This window comes from Pseudorca crassidens, chromosome 7 (assembly GCF_039906515.1).
Source record: "Pseudorca crassidens isolate mPseCra1 chromosome 7, mPseCra1.hap1, whole genome shotgun sequence".
NCBI classification, from domain to species: Eukaryota; Metazoa; Chordata; class Mammalia; order Artiodactyla; family Delphinidae; genus Pseudorca; species Pseudorca crassidens.
Window position 1 is genome coordinate 6574607 of NC_090302.1, and position 22121 is coordinate 6596727.

The 22121-nt window shown below is 47.6% G+C and overlaps 2 protein-coding genes and 1 pseudogene across 9 annotated transcripts in view; 1 reads left to right on the forward strand and 2 right to left on the reverse strand.

The window, feature by feature from the left end:
* Positions 1–14603, reverse strand: part of USP20 (ubiquitin specific peptidase 20) — a 48850-nt gene extending 34247 nt beyond the window's left edge. For 4 of the 8 annotated variants that reach the window (XR_010944805.1, XM_067742962.1, XM_067742955.1 and 1 more), the window contains exon 1: positions 14491–14603. The gene's annotated coding sequence lies outside the window, so the exon portion shown is untranslated. Of the gene's footprint in view, positions 1–3913; positions 4251–14368 lie in introns of all 8 variants that reach the window. The other 4 variants (XM_067742956.1, XM_067742959.1, XM_067742960.1 and 1 more) reach the window with 3 other exon arrangements.
* On the reverse strand, positions 33–14811 carry LOC137228310 (septin-7-like; annotated as a pseudogene).
* C7H9orf78 (chromosome 7 C9orf78 homolog) lies at positions 14714–21493 on the forward strand. Its single transcript, XM_067742989.1, has 9 exons — positions 14714–14892; positions 15254–15313; positions 16601–16652; positions 16792–16862; positions 17762–17839; positions 18419–18616; positions 19347–19483; positions 19588–19686; positions 21142–21493. The coding sequence occupies exons 1-9, from the start codon at positions 14810–14812 to the stop codon at positions 21231–21233; spliced, it is 870 nt and encodes a 289-aa protein (XP_067599090.1). The 5' UTR covers positions 14714–14809; the 3' UTR covers positions 21234–21493.
* The last annotated feature ends 628 nt before the right edge of the window (positions 21494–22121 follow it).

Below are 22121 nucleotides of genomic sequence, written 5' to 3' on the forward strand. Positions count from 1 at the left end.
CAGGGCCTCCTGGGGGGTGCTGGACCCTTCACTAGTCACTGCTGGGCGTTACCTTCGTGATCCCCGAGAGAGGGATCTGCAGGAGAGGGCCACGGGGCCTCTCCAACTATTGCTCCCCATGGACAGAAGGATCCGCCCCTTCCAGGAGTGCCACTGAGACCCTCAGATCATCCTTTGAGCCTCCCAAGAACTTTGTACTGCTCAGAACCCCCGACCCTAGGCGACAGACACAATCGGGTTCGTCCGCATGTCACCAATGCTCCCCCTTCCTTGGTGGGCCACAGTTTCCCAGGTGTGGGCCGTTCATAGAGGGAGAGGCAGTTAGAAGCTATCATTTAAAACGGTCACATGCCAATGGCGGGGTTCAGGGTTCCAAATTCCAGTCCTCCTCCTTTGAACCCAGATTTTTAGTTTTTCGTTTCCACTGAGGCCAAGGGCGCTGGGTTAGTGGCAGCTCCGCACTATTTTAAGCTGCAGTACGTGGGTTTTTTGAGTATCTTTGGTATGTGCCCCATCTCTCCAGCCAGATGGCTGAGCCAGGTTATGAGCTTGACGCCCAGCGCCGTGAACACTGCCCCAGACAAGGATGACAGCGACAGGCCCCCCTTGACTCACACGTGCAATCAGACCACTTACGTTCCTGCAACTTCAGATAGAAAAGAAGCCCTGCGGCTGACAACCCTCTGTGTACTCTCACTGCCCATTTCACAGATGAAGAAACAGAACTGGAGCTAATGAGCTAGGAACTTGGCCACGGTCGATCCTGGGCTGGTACGTGGTGGGCGGGGACCTGATCAGATCTGTCCAGTGCAGAGCCTTGCTCTAAGTCAGGGGTCAGCAAAATTTTTCTATAAGGGCCCAGGTAGTAAGTATTTAGGCTTTGCTGCCCACAGTGATCTTCATCACATATTCTTCTTTGTTTCTGTTTTGTTTTATAATCCATTAAAAATATATTTTAAAAAACTTCTTAGCTCGGGACTTCCCTGGTGGCGCAGTGGTTAAGAATCCTCCTGCCAGGGGCTTCCCTGGTGGCGCAGTGGTTGAGAGTCCGCCTGCCGATGCAGGGGACACGGGTTCGTGCCCCGGTCTGGGAAGATCCCACATGCTGTGGAGCGGCTGCGCCTGTGAGCCATGGCCGCTGAGCCTGCGCGTCCGGAGCCTGTGCTCCGCAACGGGAGAGGCCACAACAGTGAGAGGCCCGCGTACCGCAAAAAAGAATCCTCCTGCCGGTGCAGGGGGCACGGGTTCGAGCCCTGGTCCGGGAAGATCCCACATGCCACGGAGCAACTAAGCCCGTGCGCCACAACTACTGAGACTGCACTCTAGAGCCCGCAAGCCACAACTACTGAGCCCACGTGCCACAACTACTTAAGCCCACACGCCTGGAGCCCGTGCTCCGCAACAAGAGAAGCCACCGCATTGAGAAGCCCGCACATCGCAACGAAGAGTGGACCCCGCTCACCGCAACTAGAGAAAGCCTGCGTGCAGCAACTAAGACCCAATGCAGCCAAAAATAAATTAATTAAAAAAAAAATTCTTAGCTCGAGGGCCTGACAAAACAATCCCAGCCTGCTGTCACAGTTAGCCAACCCCTGTTCTAAGTCAGCGTGCACTGGGCCTCACCAAAAGCAAGCCCGATCACTGGCATTCCACATTCCACCGCACACAAATGCCCACCAGTTTAAGTAAGGCAGAGAGCAAAGAACAGTCAAGAGGGTTGACCTGGCTCCAGATTTTCTCTAAGTAAGTCATCAAGGGTGTGTGCAAAGACAGAATGACAAAGACACCCACTGTAGCGCTGTTTATAATGGGGGGAAACTGGACATAATCTAAGTGAACAACAACAGGCGATTGGTTAAATAGTAACACAACCATACACTGTTGTACTACGTTGCCATTGAAAATGATGATGAATGTTGAATCTTCCTATCCATGGAATTAAATTAGATCTAAATAAGTGGAGAGATATACCATGTTCACGGACTAGCACACTTAATATTGTTAAGATGTCTGTTCTCCCCAAATTGATCTACAGATTCAATGTAATCTCAATCAAAATCCCAGCAGCCTTGTTTGTAGAAATTGCCGAGCTGATTCTAAAATTTATAAGGGGACTTCCCTGGTGGTGCAGTGGTTAAGAATCCTCCTGCCAATGCGGGGGACACAGGTTCAATCCCTGGTCCAGGAAGATCCCACATGCCACGAAGCAACTAAGCCTGTGTGCCACAACTACTGAGCCTGCGCTCTAGAGCCCGCAAGCCACAGCTACTGAGTCCGTGTGCCACAACTACTGAAGCCCGTGTGCCCTAGAGCCCGTGTGCCGCCACTACTGAAGCCCCCGCACCCTAGGGTCTGCGTGCCGCAACTACTGAAGCCCATACGCCTAGAGCCTGTGCTCCACAGGAGAAGCCACAGCAATGAGAAGCCCACACGTTGCAATGAAGAGTAGCCCCTGCTCGCCGCAACAAGAGAAAGCCCGTGCACAGCAATGAAGACCCAACACAGTCTAAATAAATAAATAAATTTTTTTTCATTAAAAAAAATAAAATAAAATTTATAGGGAAAAGCAAAAGACCTAGAATAGCCAAAACAATTTTTGAAAAGAACAAAGTTGGAAGACTTATACCACTTGACTTAAGACTTTCTATAAAGCTACAGTAATCAAGTCAGTGTGGCATGGGCTCAAACACGGACATACAGCTCAAAGGAACAGAGTAGAGAGTCTAGACCCACACATTTGTTGTCAATTGATTTCCAACAAAGGTACTGATATAATTCATTATTATTATTTTTTTTAATTTTGGCCGTGCCAAGTCTTAGTTGTGGCGTGCAGACTTCCTAGCCGCGGCATGCAGACTCTTAGTTGTGGTGTGCGGACTTCTTAGCTGCGGCATGCAGACTCTTAGTTGTGGCATGAGGGATGTAGTTCCCTGACCAGGGATAGAACCTGCTCCCCCTGCATTGGGAGCGTGGAGTCTTACCCACTGGACCACCAGGGAAATCCCAAGGTACTGATATAATTCAATGGGCAAAAGATGGTCTTTTCAACAAATGGTACTGGAACAATGATATCCATATGGTAAAAAAAAATGAACTTTAACCCCTACCCTACATATCATATACAAAAATTATTTAGAAATGAATCACAGACTTTATGTAATTGGTGGTCAGTAGAGGGTTTAAAAGACCTTCCCTTTCTTCTCATTTTTTTCCATGGTTCTCAGAGTTTGGTTGTTCGAAAGTACACTGTTGAGTTTTTCCAGTTTGATTTCTCATCTTCAAATTGATGACATTTTTCCTCCAATTCTTTGTGCAGCGCTTCCAAATTCTTTTTCATTTGCTCATGGCGCTGCTGGAGCTCAGCTTCAGAGTCCTTCAGCTTTTGAACTTTTTCTTTGGCCTTCATCTCCAACACCTGCTCCATCTCCAACGTCATCTTAGCTACACGCTCCCTTCTTTCTTCTTCCATTTGTGCCGGGGGCTCTTAGGAAGCTGCCTTTTGTTCTTTTTGTTATCAACTCCAGCGTAAGTCACAGCTGCAGGTTTTCTGTTTCTGTAGTTCTCATAGCGCACGTTACCAATGACACCTTTCAAGTCCTGCATGTGTGTTCTTAGCAACATATTTCTTAGAATTGTCAAATTCCAATGTTCACCACTTTTAACTTCAGCAATACCCCAAAGATACCGCCTTCCTCTGACCCTTTTGCCATTAACCTTGATGACAGTACTGCTACCTTCCACAAGAGGGAAACAGCCCTCCATGTTTTTAACGAGTTTTTATTTTTCGTCATCATCTGTTTCTGGAAATTCACGTATTTTAATTTTATAGTTTTGGGTTTCTTTCATCATCTGTTTTCTAAACTGTTGACACTTCTCTGGTGTGAGCTTTGGCAATAAGTGGGATAATACTCACTTTTTCATGCAAACACTTCATAAACTCGATATCCAACGGTTGAAGTCCATGTCTTGAAGAAGCAACGAAGTGTAAACAACACCGCATCTTGTTGTCCAGCGTCTAACGTCTGTTCACTCGAGATTCTGCACTTAGGTGGTCCTCGCATGTGCTATCAATGCAGTCAGTAACAGGCTGTCAGCAGTTTCTATGCCCAACTGCATCTCCAAACCCCAGGGCATCAACTATCGTGAGCAGCAACTGAGCACCACCTTCTCTGAAGAAAACTTTGGATTGTTCCACCTATACGGTCTTTTTTATTCTATGGAAGGACCTGGATGCTCTGCAGAATACAAATCTGTGAGGAATAACGAGTTGGTTAATGTGGAACCCTAAGTGTGAATCCAACCGCTCTCTTCACTGATTGCTGTGTACTTGATGTGGGAGATCTGCAAACCCCACGGAGCCCTCAAGGTCCGTCTGCTGAGCCACCACCGCAGCCCCGGACCTCACCCTGACCCTCCCGTTGACCAACAGCCCCTCCAGGACCAGCCTGGGCACGGAACAGCCCACCAGTTCTCCGGATCACAGACTTTAAACAAACAAATTACAGCTTTGAAACTTCTAGAGGAAAAAACAGAGAAAATCTTGGCGACTTTGAAGCTGGCGAAGGTCTCAGGGCACAAAAGGCATTAATCATAAAAGGAAACATTGATGAACCGGACTTTTTCAAAATTAAAACTTTTTCTTTTCAAAAGATGCTGTTAAGAAAATGAAAAGACAAACTACAGACTGGGAGAAAATGTTCACGAAACCTGTATCTGACAAATACCCAAAATATATAAAGAACTCTTACAACTCCCAAAAGGGTAAATGGTCTAATTTTGTTAAACGGACAAATGATTGAACAGATACTTCACCAAGTAAGAATGGCCAACGAGCCCATGAAAACACGCTCAACATCACATGCCATCAGAGACATGCAAGTTAAAACCATGAGATAACATCTCACACACCCAAGAATATCTAAAACTAGTAACATACGTTACCAGCTGTTGCTGAATTTGTAAAGGAATTCTCATAGATTCTGATAGGAGTGTTAAGTGGTATAAAAACCTTTGGAAAATAGTTTAGCAGTTTCCTACAAAGTTAAGCTTATACTTATCATAGGATCCTGCAGTTCCTCTCTTAGATATCGTCCCAGGAGAAATGAAAACATGCATCTACACAAAGACTTGTACACAGACACTCATAATAGCTTTATACATCATAGCCAGAAATTGGAAAGACCCTAAATGTCCAACAAACAGGGGACTGAAGCAAACTCTTGCTATTTTCATATCATAGAATAATACATGGCATTAGAAAGACCTACTGATACCCACAGCAACATGAATCAATTCCAGAAACATTAAGCTGAGGAAAAGAAGTCAAAGAAACAAAAAAGTACACATTATATGATTCTTTTATGAAATTTCAAAACAGACGAAACTAATCTGCAGCGATAGAAACTGGATCAGTAGTTGCCTGGGGCAGAAGGTAAGGCTACACTGCAAAGAGGCAAGAGAGAACTTTCTATGGTCTTGGAATGTTTTAGATGACATTATGCGAAATGAGATAAGCCGGACACTAAAGGACAAATACTGTACGACTCTACCTATACGAGGTCCCTAGAGGAGTCAGATCCATAGAGACAGACAGTAGCATGATGGCTGTCAGGGGTAGGGGGAATGGGGAGTTGATTTGTGGGTGCAGAGTTTCCGCTTGGGGAGATGGAAAAGTTCTGGAGATGGACGGTGGTGATGGTTGCCTAACATTGTGAACATACTTAACGCCAGCGAGCTGTACACTAAAAGATGATTAAGATGGTACATTTTATGTTATATGTATTCTACTGACGTTTTAAAACTACAATAAAATACAATAACTTTTAAATAAGTTGCATAAGAATACATATAATATGACACCATTAAAACAAATCTGAAAAAGCTGGGATGGGGTATAATGAAGTAAACTACTCAATGACCAGGAAAGACACTGGTCCCCACTGGTGCCCGGCCGTGCTGCTCAATGTAGCTCTCCCTCTCTCATCCCTCAGTTCTCAGCTTCACTGTCCCCTGACCAGGTCCCCTGGCCACCCTGCTGAAGGCAGTCCCACCCTACCCCACTACTCTCTTTCGAGAAAGGCCCTCTGTCCATCCTGGCCCATACTTGGCATGCTCTATAATCATTTTGGTCATTTATCCTTTTTTTTTTTTTTTGGCCATGCTGTACAGCAGGCAGGATCTTAGTTCCCCACCAGGGATCGAACCCAGGTCCCCTGCAGTGGAAGCGCAGGCCTATCCACTAGACTGCCGGGATTTTTTGTTTGTCTAATTCCTATCTTTCCTCAAGAATGTGAGTCCCCTAAGGGCAGGGATCTGTTTTATGCACTGTTGTATCCCAAATACCTAAAACAGCACCTGGAACACAGTAACTTCTCAGTAAATATTTGCTGAATGAATCGGAAGTCAAAAAGCCATACAGATGCAAACTATTATACATAGAATGGATAAATAAGGTCCTACTGTATAGCACAGAAACGATATTCAATATCCTGTAATAAACCATAATGGAAAAGGAAAAAAAGTCAAAAAGTTATAAAACTCTGTTATAGTAAAATTCCATTTTGGTAAAATAATTTTGTTTTTGCACCTACAGAAAGGGTGCCCTCCTCATCTCTGGGAGGATGGAGTCAAGTGATTTCTTTTCCTCCTTTTTTGCGTGTCTGCATTTTCTGCAACAAATTTGTGTTGCTTTTGTAACATAGACCCTAATTGGTTACTTTTAAGTATAATTTTTAAAGTTTCGAAAATAAGGGCTTCCCTGGTGGCGCAGTGGTTGAGAGTCCGCCTGCTGATGCAGGGGACACAGGTTCGTGCCCTGGTCCGGGAAGATCCCACATGCCGCGGAGCAGCTGGGCCCGTGAGCCATGGCCGCTGAACCTGCGCGTCCGGAGCCTGTGCTCCGCAACGGGAGAGGCCACAACAGTGAGAGGCCCGCGTACTGCAAAAAAAAAAAAAAAAAAGTTTCGAAAATAAGAGGAGCACGTGTCCGGCCTCTTCGGTATGTGGGGTTGCCCCTCTTGCGTCTGTCCGTGCTTCTCTGCAGACTCCTGAGAGCACCCTGGGGAGGAGAACCTCATCCCTTGGAGCTCTCCAGGCCCACAGAGTGTGAACAGGACACTTGAGGGCCATTTCAGAGAGGGGCAGCAGCACCTGAGTGGTCCCGGAAGCCCCAACAGAGGAACTGCCTCAGCCGCTACCTGGATGGCTTGAAAAGTACAACTCTTCACCTTGTGACTCGTTCGGAAGAAGATTTGCTCTTAACACCTTTGTTTTTGCCTCATTAACTTCTGCGCTGGATTAAAAATTTTCATCTTCTCCTACCTACCCTGCAAAGAGAAAATGGCGTCTTTGTTTGGTTTTAATGAAATTAATATTCACCTCCATAGAAGCTGGAAAACACAGGCAAACAAAATGAAATAAAAATCACTTGTAATCCTTCTATACAGAAAAAAATTTGGTTACTGCTTTGGTAAGTCTTATTCATATGTATGAATATATAAATTTTAAAACTAAACCAGACTATGACAGATATAGTTTGCATACAGATTTTTTTGGTTTATATTATATACGTTTCCCACATCACTAGACTTCTTTTTAACAACTTCATTTCTAATGGCTGAATAACATTACACCACATACAATTTAAGCTCTACAATACCTTACTTAACCATTCTCCTACTGTTGGACACTTAGGATATTTGTGTGTGTGTGTGTGTGTTTTGTTATTAGATATATGGCAGTGAGGAATATTTTAGAATATAAATCTTTGACCACAGGAAAAATTACTGGGTCAAAATGTTTGTTTTGAAGGCACTAGATATATATAGACAAATTTTCCTCCAGAAAGATTATATAAATTTATCTGCCTCCCAACAGTATATGAGCAACATAGAAGGTTTAAGGTTTACTAACATTATTTAAAAAGTTAATGGTTAAACATCATTTTATACAAATAGACCCACAAACATAGAAAACAAACTTGTGGTTACCCAAGGGGAAATTAGGAGGCTAGGATTAACATACACACCCTACTATATAAAATAGATAACCAACAAGGACCTACTGTATAGCACAGGGAACTATACTCAATATTTTTTAGTAACCTATAAAGGAAAAGAATCTGAAAAAATACATATATATATATATAAACACACCTATATATATATATATATACACCTATATATACCTACATACACACATATATATACCTATGCACACCTATATATGTATGTATGTATAACTGAATCACTGTGCTATACACCTGAAACTAACACGACATTGTAAATCAACTATACTTCAAGTTTTAAAAAAATCAGTTTACATACAGGGAAACGTCAAGTGGTAGTACCGAAAACTTTGGGTGCTTAATAGTCCACGCAGGACACGAAACATCTGAAGTGCATGAGTCTGCAAGGATCATACTTTACTGATCCCAGCCGTCTAAAATTTTTCATTTTGTTTTATCTTGGTCCCCAACCAACGCTGACCTCCTTAGGGTGATGCGAAAGAAGCCAGGCCCGGGCCCTGCCCTCATGGGGCACAGAGTTCCCTGTTTCAACACCAGGGCACCTGTGTGCAGCCACAAAGGATGCTATAATTACTAACGGGAGTCACCTTCCACTGCGCTCTTACTACATGTCAGTTGCTCCACACCCATCGTCCCCCGGAGTGGTCTGTAATCACACAAGGCAATTATGGAGACAGCTAGCCCTGAGTTCGGCTCCTTGCTCTTGTCACTTGCAAGCTGTGTATCTTTAGCTAAATCACCCAACCCTCAGTTTCCTCATCCAGGAAAATGGGGACAAAGACAGCAACTAGGGTAACTGAGAGGATGAAGTGGGGCAATGCATGGGAAGGATTTTTTTTTTTTTTTTTGCGGTACGCGGGCCTCTCACTGTTGTGGCCTCTCCCGTTGCGGAGCACAGGCTCCGGACACGCAGGCTCAGCGGCCATGGCTCGCGGGCCCAGCCGCCCCGCGGCATGTGGGATCCTCCCAGACCAGGACAAGAACCCGTGTCCCCTGCATCGGCAGGCGGACTCTCAACCACTGCACCACCAGGGAAGCCCCATGGGAAGGATTTAATGACTTCTGATCACTTGGACTTGCAGGGCGGCTCAGAGTTTGTATTTATCTGCACAGCAACAAAGTTCAAAAAATGCTTAGTACTATAAATTGTGTTACTGGCCACGCTTTATAGATCTGGAAACTGAGATTGGTAGGAACATAAGTCGCATGTCCTGCATCAGCTTTTCACTCAGGGCTCCATTGCCCAGGACAGTGCAGGCCAAGCAGCCCAGTCGAGAAATGTATAATGTCCACCAAGTATGACACACAGCAGGTGACTAACGCAGTTCTGGCTCTCGGTGACACTTTTAAAGATCCAAGCTCACCTCCTAGTGCTTCTGACATCAAAGTAAAGCCCTGAAAAGAGACCCAAGGGAATGGTGCAAATCCTTAAATAGGGCTCCTGTCCCAAGGCAGTCGGCACCTCTGCTTCTAGGCAAATCAATTCCCTTTCTCAACACAGGCTGAGAAACTGTTCCAGAGAAAAGGCACTAAAAAGACTTGACAAAATTGGATCCTGGATCAACGGGGAAAAGGACATTAGTGGAACAACTGACACATTTGAATATGGACTACATATTAGATAACAGTATTTGTTGTGGACCCAGTTGTGTCCCCCCACCAATTCATATGTTGAAGTCCTAACCTCCAGTACCTTAGAATATAATCTTACTGGGAGATGAGGTCTTTAAAGAGGTAATTAAGTTCAATGAGGTCTTTAGGGTGGGCCTTAATCCAACCTGACTGGTGTCCTTATAAGAGGAGGAAATTTGGATACACAAGGAGGCACCAGGGATGCACCCAGAGAAAAGACCATGTGAGGACACAGCAAGGAGGTCACTGTCTACAAGTCAAGGAGAGGCCTCAGAAGAAACCAAATCTGCTGACATCTTTATCTTGGACCTCCAGCCTCCAACTGTGAGAAAATAAATTTCTGTTGTTTAAGCCACCCAGTCTGTGGACTTTATGGCAGCCCTGGGAAACTGATATAGTATTATATCAATGTTAAAGTTTCTGAAGATGAAAACCATTTTCAGGTTATGTATTACAGTGTCCTTGTTCTTAGATAATTCCTCCTGAAATAGTTAGGGGCAAAGGGTCATGATATCTGCAACTTACTCTTAAATAGATCGGCAATAATGATTCTGGTGATAATGAGTGTATAAATATACAGACAGTAAACAGGGTAAACATATTAATAATCGGTGAATACAGGTGAAGGGTACAAATGGGATTTCATTTTATTATTCTTTTCGCTTTTCTATAAGTTTGATGTTTTTCAAAATAGACACTTTTGAAAGAGTCCCTTTAATTCACTTAAGGTGGGAGCAGGGAGGGGTCTTTCGGAAAAGGTAACCCTAACTCAACACCAGAAGCTCGAGTGCCTACTCTGCGCTAGGCACGATGCCCGGCACTTCACTACACACTCTTGGGTAAGGACCGCTGTTTCTCATCTTACGGAGGAAGAACGGAGGCTCCGAGATGGGAAGCCACTTGCCTGAGACCAGAGAGCAAGGAAGCGGTGCAGTGGGAAGTGAGCCAGGTGGGGTCCGCCTTCACAGCCCTTCCCACCCTTCCCTCTGTGCAAATAAACGGAGTGCACACGGCAGGCGTTTAATAAAGACTGAAAGGGAACGATACCTGTGCTGCTGAGAGGCCTGGATGCGGGAATGGGCCCTCTTGAGAGCCGCAGCTCCGCTGTGCTGCTGGAAATCACCGCCTCACAGCCAGCGCCCGAGATGCCAGCCAGAGGGGTTGCACCTCCACTACAGCGATGCCGGGGCACCTGTCCCTCCTGACCCACCAGACCCACCTCCTCTCTCGGGGACAAGAAAGGAGGCAGGCCGGTAGGTCTGGCACTGAGCCCACCCGTTGCGGGCCCCGGATGAGACTTCCAAGATGCTTCATCCTGAATAAGGGCAGGCACGTTCCCCCTCCCCGGGGCCTGCACGGAGTGATGGGGAAAGTGACCCACCTCAACGCCGCGCAGGAGCGCAGGCAGTGAGGCAGCACACCTGGGCCTGGCAGAGCTGCTGCGACCAGGCCTCAGGTGCCCATTACTCATCACTTTCCTAGGGGTTCTGGCTACATCCTCCTGCCACCTAAGAGCCCAGTTCCTCAGGATGGGAAGGTGATGCTACCAAGCCCGCCCCCAACACAAGGACCCCACCTGCCCTGATCCCCACCACACTGGCCACCCCACACCCCACACACCTGTGCCCACACCCCTCCATGCTGCCCTCTGCCCCACAGAACACGTGTCTCTTCCCTCCCTCATGCCTTCTCTCCATTCTACTTCCAAGCAACCCCATTTTCCCCAAATTCCAGATACATCCCTTCCTTTAACCAGTCTTAATTCACTGAGTCAACCATCTTTCCGACTCTCAAAGCAGGACCCTCAAACCTCCTTCCCTGCCAAGCCCTGCCTGCCGCCGCCCAGAGTGGCCCGGTGTACTGGAACGGGTACTACTACACCTCACTAAATCCTCACAACCACTCTGGAGGTCGGGCAACATTGAGAACTAAATCCATCTCCACCTCCATCACTAAAGGAGGAAAGACGGAGGCTCAGAGAGGCGAAGTGACTGGCAGGGGGCCACACAGCTACTGAGCAGCTGAGCCAGGATTCAAACCCAGGACGGCCTGCCCCAAAGTCAGTGTTCTGAACTGTCGGCTCTACCAGCTCCCAAATAGCCCTGGCCAGACTGGAGTGGGGATGACCTTTACATCCTTGAACCCACACCCCCACACCCCCAGAGTAGCTTCCCCTGGCCTCCCTCATGAGTACCTCTTCTGAGTCATTCTTCACACAGCATTTTTCTGCTCAACTTAAATTCCTTAAGTTTAGGATAACATCTCTTCATGGCCCGAAACCTGGTACTGCACTTTGTTCCGGGGTCCAAAAGAGTCTGTTAATGGGGTTTGTGGCTGCCCCACGCTGGCAGTCCCTGGGGCTTAACAGGCGGGAGGCAGTGAATGGCCACGGTCACTGGGAAGCTGCAAACCCTGGAGTAGGTCTAAGCAGAAACTCAGACTAGGACCCCTAAAACCACCAAGCAGGAAAGGATCAGAGAGGTTCATGCCAAGGTCACACAGCCAGTAAACGGCACAGCAGGGGCTCTGGTGGGGAAACCGGCTCAGAGAAGGGAAGTTTCCTGGCCAGACTCACACAGCAAGCTGGCAGAACTGGGACTTGAACCCAGGGCCTAGAATTCAGTCCGCTGCTTTGTCATGTTACCCACCAAACCGCAAACCAGAACACCAACTGAAATTAGCAAGTCAACCCTCCCTGCCACCCCTGATTCCCTTGTCTTGCTCTATTTTTTTCTATTTCCATGGCATCACCTTCTAACATACTTACATACTTATTTATCAGAAGATAAAGTCCACTAGTTCAGGGGTCTTTAGTCTCTTCTGCTCCCTAATATTCTTCAAGCACCTAAAACAGTGCCTGCTCCATATACTGAGAGCTCAGTAAATAGATGCTGAATAAGTAAACCCGTCTAACAAACGTTCACTGAATACGTGCTATGGCCAGGCTGTGAACTGCAATCATTTTGCTGGATCCCAAAGACATGAATGCTCACTGACACAAGCCCATGTTTCACCTGGCTCCACAAAGGAGCCGGCACACTAACCCAAACTCAAGCCAAACCTGGACATTTCCTCAGGAACCAAGCTCTCAAACCAAACGAAGACATGGTCTATCTCTGAACTGAAGAGAACCCAGATTTCCCACAGGCTCCCTCTGAGAACCAGTTTCATCCCATCCCCAAGAAGGCCCAGCAAAACTCAGAGGATATGCAGCCCCTCAGCCCAGCCACACGCTGCCAGATTTACAGCTGCCACTTTTCAGCATTACTTTCGCTAAACAAGTCTCAATTAGATCTGCCACAGCCCAGGAGGTTATCGGTGGGCACTCTGGTCTTGGCCAGTGGGGACCGTGCATCTGTACCAGATGGTCCTCCCTGGGATGTCAGATGAGGGGGATCTAGAAATGTCCTTGCCCTTGTGGCCCTCTTCCTAGTGCTGTCCAGTACCCCCGGTGGGAGCGCTGCTGCGAGGGCAAAATTGGAGCCAACTCTGAGAGCCTGAGAGCTGCAGACGTCGACTCCCTGGGTTCCTGCAGCAATTCCCAAGGAGCCTCTCCCTCGGCCACCACGGACAAGGTGCCCAGTGATTCCATGTGCATCTGGGTTTGGCTGAACCAGGTTGCAGAGGGCAAGACTTGGAGGCTTTTAAACTATGGCTTTTCATCAAAGCCAAAAGGCCGTTCCAACAAGTCCTGAGTCTACTATTCGTCTCAGTCCAAGGAAGAGAACAACAACCTCCAAGGAGACTGTTCCAGAGAAAAGTAAGGCATTCCAGAAATGCTGCCCTGCTTCAGAACGGTCTTCCGGAACAGGGAACCTGCAGTAAACATTTACTGAACTCTTATGTGCGCAAGGTGCAGCAGAGGTAGGCCTGTGACTGATTGCTGCTCCACCTTCCAGCTGCGCTACCTGAGGCACATACTGCCTCTCTGAGCCTTGGTGTCTTCGTTTGCAAAATGAAAAACAGTAACTGAATCTACTTCCTAGGATTGTTGGATGAGTTCAATGAAATAATGCTGAGTCCAGTGCCTGCCACATAAGAAGTGCTTAATAAGAGGTAGTTCTTGTAAAGGAAAGGACAGACAGTATATTGAGAAAAGAAAAACTAATAAGGGCTTTCTAGACGTCCCGTAAGCCATTATTTATGCATTTAGGTATATCCTAAGCGTTTGTTGATGCCTGTTTTTTCAAACAAACTTAATCCTCACAGCATCCTCGGGTAGAAGGGGCGGAGGCCGGAGAGACAGTCCTCGTGACAAAGGACGAAAACAAGGCCCCCGAAGGTCCCGGGAAGCGGCCAGCAAGCACCCTCAACCCTCAAACCCTCCCGGGTGGGTTCAAAACACCAGACGCGACCCTCCTCGGGGAGAAGTGGCTGGAAGTGATCATTAGCGGGACAGTCGGGGTTGGGGCTTTAATTCATCATCGCTAAGAAGTGGTCATCTTTTGTCCCTAAAGAAAAAAGTGCCCGTCAGGGCCCAGACCCCGGGGAAATACAAGTCAGCGCTCCGAGACGCCACACACGTGCTTTAAACGCTGGGTCAGGCCCAGGCAGAAATAAAAGAGATAGCGGCCCCTGTTCCAGAGAAGCAACGAGCCCCTGGGGGCTCGAAGTGGGCTGCTGGGGCCCGAGAGGATCCCCTGGGCGCCGGCTGGAGGAGGGGACAGGGCGGTGGCGGCCGGGGGGGGGCGGGTCCCAGGCTCAGCTCACCTGGCCGCGGCGTTCTGCGTACCAGGCAGGGCCAGGCCCCGCCGGCCCGTAGCTGGACTGGGCTCGCCCCTTCTCGGAGAGACCCGGCCCCCTGAAGCAGCTGGCTGCCGCCCGGAACTCACCTGCCGTAGCAACCGCGCCACCTCCGCCTGTCAGTCAAGCGCGCCTTCCGCGGCTCGGCGCAGCGCAGGGTCATGAGGCCCGGCCGGCCGCGCCCCGCCTCCTCCCCCTCGGCTGCCCAATCGGGAGAGGCCGACGCCAGGGGTAGGGGCGTGGTCAGATGAACGGTGTGGGCCGAGGGCGGGGCCTGAGGGCTTGGGGCCGGACCGAGCCTGGCCGGGCCGGGTAGGGGCCGGCGCTCTGATCTCACTGCTGAGCGCCGGAAGTATCCTAGATCTCAGCGCAGGGGCTCGGCGGCTAGACCGCGGGGCTGGCGCGACCATGCCGGTCACCGGGAAGACTTTCCGCCGGCGCCGGGCCGACTCGGAGTCGGAGGAAGATGAGCAGGACTCAGAGGAAGTTCGGTGCGTTTGGGGCGGGCTTCCACGGGGCAGGAAGAGAGAGGCAGCCTAGGGGGACTCACCACCGGCCAGGTACCTTGTTGACATCATTGCTAATTATGAGCCGGTTGTTATCCCCTTCTGTGAAGAAATTGAAGCCCCTAGGGATGAGACCGCCGCCCCAAGGTCTCATGGTTGGGAGAGGTGCCCCTGGCATGCGCAGCGGTTCTGACTCCCGTTGGTGGGTCCAGACGCAGAGTCACCCTCTGGACCACTGCGGGCAGGCAGCGAGGCAGGGATGTTCCTCGAAGCTGCCTTTTGACTCTGAGTTCCGTGGAGGGTCTCTCAGCCTGTGCATTGCCTTTTTTTTTTTTTTTTTTTTTAGATTAAAACTGGAAGAGACCCGAGAGGTGCAGAACTTGAGGAAGAGGCCCAACGGGGTGAGGTGGGTACTGCGTGGGGGAGAGGACCCGGAGGAGGAGGGCATGACCGAGACACCACCTACCCCGACTCCCGCATCCCCACCCGGTCGCTGTCACAAATATCTCCTCAGGCATAGCCCCTTCTCTTGACACACTTTACACCTTGTACTGTCTGGGGTGGGGTCCAAGCGTTTTTTGCAGATGTTTAATCAGGACATGCCCCGAGCCTTGTGATCTTGAAGTTTACTCCAGAGGTACAGAAACAGGTCATTGATCAGTGTTTTTATTGTCAAATGCACACTGTGATTAACTGTGAAATGCACACTGATTGTTAAGAGTTTGGGAAAATTTAGAAAAGTATAATCATGGAAATAAACAGTACCCATAATTCTCCCATACAGAGGTGATCAGTGTTAACATTTAATGTTCTTTTCCTGTCTGTTTTCTCTCTTTTTTGTAAAGACGATGAGCACCTTTACTTTTATTCTGTTGTTCTTCGGTAGTCCCCTCTTATCCACGGGGGCTATGTTCTGAGACCCCCAGTGGATACCTGAAGACTGGGTAGTACTGAACCTTATGTAGATTATTTTTTCCTATACTGATGGGTGGGTAGTGTATACAGTGTGGACACTCAGGGCAAAAGGATGATTCACCTCCTCTGTGGGACGGGGCAGGATGGCAGAGATTCATCACACCATTCAGAACAGCTGGTAATTTAAAACTTAGGAATTTTTTATTTCTGGAATTTTCCATTTAATATTTTTGGACCGCAGATAACTGACACTGTGGAAAGTGAAACCACAGATAAAGGGGGACTACTGTACTTTCAACTTACGATATTGTGGGCATTCAACCACATTGTGGGTAATTTTTCCAAAAACCTTTTTAATATCTGCATAACATTCTATCAGATGTACATATCATAATTTAACTTACCGCTTATTTTGGGACCTGTAGATCATTTTTTAAAATTTCACCATCAAATAAGGCTGCAATAGTATTTTCCTGCATTTGTCTTTAGCTTCATTTTCCCTGAAGGCATAATCTTAGAAATGAGATTTCTAAGCCAAGATAATGCTAAATGACTTTGCAGGAAAATGTACCACTGACGTCACCACTACCCCCACCTCCAGCATCTAGAGTGTTTCTTGGACCCTGTTATTCTTGTAGGCTTTTCCAGCCAGCTTCAGTGTTCACCCCGCAAATCTCACCCTTGCCCTAATGTTGCAACCTAAAGACTTCCTAAATGTTTCTCCTTATCTCTGAATTGTGCCCTTTCTCTCTCTCCCCCACTTTTTGGCTTTTCTCAGTGCTGTAGCCCTGCTGGTGGGAGAGAAGGTACAAGAAGAGACCACTCTAGTGGTGAGTTGCGGGGTCCTCCCTGGGCAGTGGGAAGATGTGGCTGCTCTGCAGTGGATGATTGTGTTTTCTTAAAAGAAAACAAGAAAAAATTCCACTGCAAGTTATATAAATGCTTCTCGGCTGTGTTTGCTCTCTGCAGGATGATCCCTTTCAGATGAAGACAGGTGGGATGGTAGACATGAAGAAACTAAAGGAAAGGGGCAAAGATAAGTAAGTGCAAAACTGGCTGAGAGGCAAATTCACCTGCAGCCCCTGCCTGGGTCTGTGTTCCCCCAGGGAGCTCGGTCCTGCGGCAGCTTTAATGAGACATCTTGGAGTACCCTTTGTGCTTTGTAAACGGTATGTTGTTTAAAAACAAAGAAAACAAAAACTCTTCAAAAGTTAACTTAGAGTGATGCAGGCAGGCACCTCTTGTAAAGGTGCATTGTATATTAACTTTTTTTTTTTTTTTTTTTAATCCTTGGTTGCGTTGGGTCTTCGCTGCTGCGCGTGGGCTTTCTGTAGTTGCGGCGAGCGGGGGCCACTCCTCGTTGCGGTGCGCAAGCTTCTCATTGCAGTGGCCTCTCCCGTTGCGGAGCACAGGCTCCAGGCGCGTGGGCTTCAGTAGTTGTGGCACACGGGCTCAGTAGTTGTGGCTCACAGGCTCTAGAGCACAGGCTCGGGAGCTGTGGCACACGGGCTTAGTTGCTCTGCGGTACGTGGGACCCTCCTGGACCAGGCCTCGAACCCATGTCCCCTGCACTGGCAGGCGGACTCCCAACCACTGCGCCACCTTGGAAGCCGCTATATATTGTCTTTCAAACCCATGTGGAGGTTGTTTTTCTTTTTTGAGGAAAACATAGAAACAATTACAAAAATAATACAAACAATACAAAAGTGAAATATAAACGAATCTACTCATTCCCCCGAGATATCTCCAGAGGCCGTCAGGGTGCTTGCATATATTCCTAGAGTTCCTTCTATTTACATATCATATATATGTATATATTTCTTGACCATAAACAGGATGTTGTGCATTTCGTTGCATACATGTTTTATTCATGTAACATCACACTCAGCCTCATTTAGCTGTGACTCTAAGGCTCTGCTTCACTGTTCTCTTTTTTTAGGATCAGTGAAGAGGAAGACCTCCATCTGGGGACGTCATTTTCTGCAGAAACCAACCGAAGGGACGAGGACGCTGACATGTAGGTGTCAATCTGTTCATCAGTAAGAGATTGGGGGAGGGCTCCAGCCAGACACAGTCCAAGATATTTTGTCACAGATGACATTTCTAGACTTATCCAACGACAGCAAATTGGCCCCTCTCGTGCCCCTGCCTCCCCTTTCCCCACCGCCTGAGGCTTGAGAACTTTGAAAAACTCAAAAATTCTTTAAAAGTGTGGTTCTTGGAATTTTAGATTCCTTGACTAGTAATGTTCCATCCCCCCAAAATTGCAGGGATAAACAATGGACTTGCTTATTTTTCATTTTGCCAACAAGGCTGTTAAACAAACTACCATCTCCCATTATCTTTTTGTCTTCAAAGAACCTTACACATGGTGTGGTAGGACAGAATCTCATAATATATGTTGGTGCTTTAAGTTGAAAAATTTTAGCTTGATTTAAAAACTCAAGTTATTTTTCTCCTTCTCCATGGAACGATGGCAACTTCATCATCAACCATCATGGCTCCGTGAGCCAGAGCTGGGGACCCCACTCACTTAAAAGACACCAGTTGTGAGCTTTCCTGCCCCTTTTTGAGGCCTTTGGGTATCTCATTTCAGGATGAAGTACATTGAGACGGAGCTGAAGAAGCGGAAAGGGATCGTGGAACACGAGGAACAGAAAGTTAAGCCAAAGAATGCAGAGGACTGCCTTTATGAACTGCCGGAAAACATCCGGGTTTCCTCAGCAAAGAAGACTGAGGAGATGCTGTCCAACCAGATGCTGAGCGGCATCCCGGAGGTGGACCTCGGCATCGAGTGCGTTTCAGACCCACGGTCGTGCCTCTCTCCCGCCCCTAGGCAGAAAAGACGAGCTCTCTGCTTTCCAGTTAAAAGTTAAGGGACTGTTTCTTAACCTGTCTCCTTGGAAACCCACAGATACAAACTATCTTCTGTGGCAGGCTGACATGGTTGTTGCCAGGAGTTTCTCTGAAGGGTTGGTCAGAAGTAGTTAAAGAGACAAGGGACTCTGACTGCCGAAAACAAGAATGTTTTTATTTAGCCTTAGTTCACAGCTCTTCAGCTCTTCTCTTCAGGTCCGTGTATTCTGCTGCTTTATTCTAGCAGGAGCAATGATAAAGGCTCACCCACCCCGTGATCCTTCTTTCATTTTTACTACAAAGCATCTGCTCCAAAAGGGGATTTTTATGGAGGAAATACAGTGGTCATAATCATCTTCGGGTGTGGTAGAAAGTTGGGAGACTTCTGGGTTCTCGCTTCCTTTTTGGCCTTACTAGCTTTGAGCCTTAGTTCACCTGACCTCCAGCTCAGTTTCCTCTTGATCAGAAGAGAGTAACTCCTGCATCTCTGATGCTGGGAGAGCTCCGTGACAGTCTGGCCATAGGGGAGTTGGTAAATTGTAGGGAGCTGTGCCCCAAGAAAGATGACGTCCTTATGCAGTGGGGGGGCTGCCAGCCCCTTTAGTCAGTTCCACCTGAGGCCAGAGGTGTGATGATCTCACTGTGGTGTGGCTCCTTTCTCCCCATAGTGCTAAAATAAAAAATATCATTTCCACGGAGGATGCCAAGGCCCGTCTGCTGGCAGAGCAGCAGAACAAGAAGAAAGACAGTGAGACATCCTTTGTGCCCACCAACATGGCTGTGAATTACGTGCAGCACAACCGATGTAAGTGTCGCGTCTGGGGAAGCAGCTGCGGCCCACGCCATTGGGTTGAGGTCCCTGGGTTCCCAAAGTCTGTCTGACCCGTCCCCTGGTCTCTTTTGGTCCAGTTTATCACGAGGAGCTCAATGCTCCCATACGGAGAAACAAAGAAGAGCCCAAAGCCCGACCGTTGAGAGTGGGCGACACAGAGAAGCCGGAGCCTGAGCGTGAGTACAGCAGAGGCCGCGGGCTGCCTGGCGTGACCATTGCCCGGGGCCCGTGGAGGTGGGGAGGGACTCGGCAGGGGCGGCGCTTGGGCTTTGGGGTCAGGGCATCTGGGTTCTAGTCCATTTTCTGTACCATGGTCATGTGCCTTCCCCTTTCCAAGCCTCAGTTTCTTTACCTCTAAGATGGGGATAGTAATGAAACTTACCACTTGGGGTTGCTCTAAGGATTCACCGGGCTGTCAAACATAATAGAGACTCAAAAAATTAGAAAATTGCAACAAGCAAAAGTAAATTAAAAGTTAATCATAATTTCACCACCCAAGACAGCCCCTGTTAACATTTTTATATATTGTTATCCCTGGGTATCCGTGGGGGACTGGTTCCCGGACCCGCTGCAGACACCAAAATCTGTGGATGCTCAAGTCCCACCGTCAGCCTTCCGTATCCACGGATGCGGGACCCAGGGATACCAAGGGCTGACTGTGTATAACCTTGCCCACTGTTAAAAAATATACATACTCTGTATACACACTTAATAGGATCTCACAGCTTTTTAGTGTGCTCTGCCTGTCTCTCCATGACAGTAAATACATTTTCCCCTTCAATGGCCGTATCACGTTCTGCTGTATAGATAGATGTCCTATAGTCTAACCATTTCCCTCTGGCGGGACACTTAGGTTGTTTCCCAGTTTTCCCTATTTAATGATGATCATCCTTGCCTATGTCATGTCCTTAAGCTGCCTTGTGAGAACTCACCAAATGATCCTAATTTGTTCTCCCGCCAGCAACATCCAGCAGTGCCCCTTTCCCACGTGCTCACCAGCACCAGGCGGTGTCATCTTTCTCATCAGCAATGGGATGATTCTAAGGAAATGCTAAATTTGCTGAGGCTTCTGAAAATCCAGCCTGTTGCTCTGTTTCTTCCTTCCTACTTGAGAAATCATTTTCTGTAACACCTTAGCTGTGTAGTCTTTGATTCCCAAAGAGCTTCCTATTATTAATACCTAGGAAGCAGGGACTTTGGAGGCACCAAAGGGTTCACCTCAGCCTACCTTCACTTCCTGAGTGACCTTGAGCAAATCAGCTAACCTCTCTGAGCAGAGATGGTAACATGCCCCTGCTAGGATTGCTGGGTGGGTGAAAGGAAGTCTTGTCTAAACAGATTTAGTGCCATGCCTGGTACGTTGTCAAGCTCTCAGTGAAGCGTAGCTACTGCTGCTCACCTGGTCTGACACTGAAGTCAGCATATTTTGGTTGGCACCTGACTCCACCATGTTTATTGCTATTCACCCAAAAACAGATACTTACTGAGGCCCTACTATGTTCCTGTTCACTAGAGTAGGCACTGGGGCTCCTGTAGGAAGTGAGACAGGCATGGTCGTCCTTGCCTACGTGGAGCTACGCCTGTTGTTGGCTTCCAGCATGGCAAACAGCTTTTCCTCTTTTCCTTCTCAGGGTCCCCTCCCAACCGCAAGCGTCCTGCCAACGAGAAGGCCACAGATGACTATCACTACGAGAAGTTCAAGAAGATGAACAGGCGGTACTGAGGGAGGCTAAAGGGGAGAGGTGCAAAGTGGGGTATAAACAGTGTCGTTCACTCCCTTTATTCCCCCTGATAAAAGGCTTCCTGGACAGAAGCCTGCTCATTGGCTAGCAGACAGTTCCCAAAACAGACTCTATCCGTCCTGCTGCTTACCTGCTGGATTTTTCAGGCACTGAATTTGTAACCTTTTGGAACAATGTGTAGTTTTCCTCTTTGGGGACAAACTCTATTCTTGAGAGCATTATTAAATCTCGTTTGTAAATACGTTGACTTTCTCCTAATATTTGCCCTGGGTCAGGAGGAAACAGTTGTGTGTTTCAGGGTGAGATAATACCCTTTCGATTGTGGTTTTATTATTATATATGCAATCATGTCTCCTGTTTTCAAGTATCTGGAGTGGGGTTCAGAAATGCATCCGTCACTGTTTACAGTGGATCCAGCTGACAGCAGAAAAATCTAGCTTGAGATCAAAGGAACACTGGTATTTTCTGACTTTTACAAAGTTATCTGTTTCTTTTCATTATGAAAGAAAAAACAATTTCTATCACTTAAGTATTAAATATGAAATGGACCCAGCCTTATTGTTTGTATTGCGTCTTCTTATACCAACGCTAGGTAATGCGTTCAGAGTCTGGGGTTGGGCAGCTCAAAAGCAAAATTCAATCACTGAGAGGGGTTTTCTCATTTAGTTTAAGAGAGGTGGGCAGGCTCCAGTCGCTGAGCTGTCAGGTATGGCCCACCTGTGACATTTTCCCTGAGGTAGTTACACAGGTTGTGACGAGGAAAGAACAGGTTGGTTGACTCCTGGGCTGATTTAAAGCAGGTATTGTGTGATTAGAGAAGTGTGGCTTTGGAGTCAGATCTGAGCCCTGCTCACAGCTTCCTTAAATCG

Coding starts and splice junctions, on each gene's coding strand:
- C7H9orf78 (XM_067742989.1), top strand. CDS start 14,810: ATGCCGGTCACCGGGAAGACTTTCCGCCGGCGCCGGGCCGACTCGGAG. Junction 15,314..16,600: donor AAGAGGCCCAACGGGGTGAG/GTGGGTACTGCG, acceptor GGCTTTTCTCAG/TGCTGTAGCCCTGCTGGTGG. Junction 16,863..17,761: donor AAGGAAAGGGGCAAAGATAA/GTAAGTGCAAAA, acceptor CTCTTTTTTTAG/GATCAGTGAAGAGGAAGACC.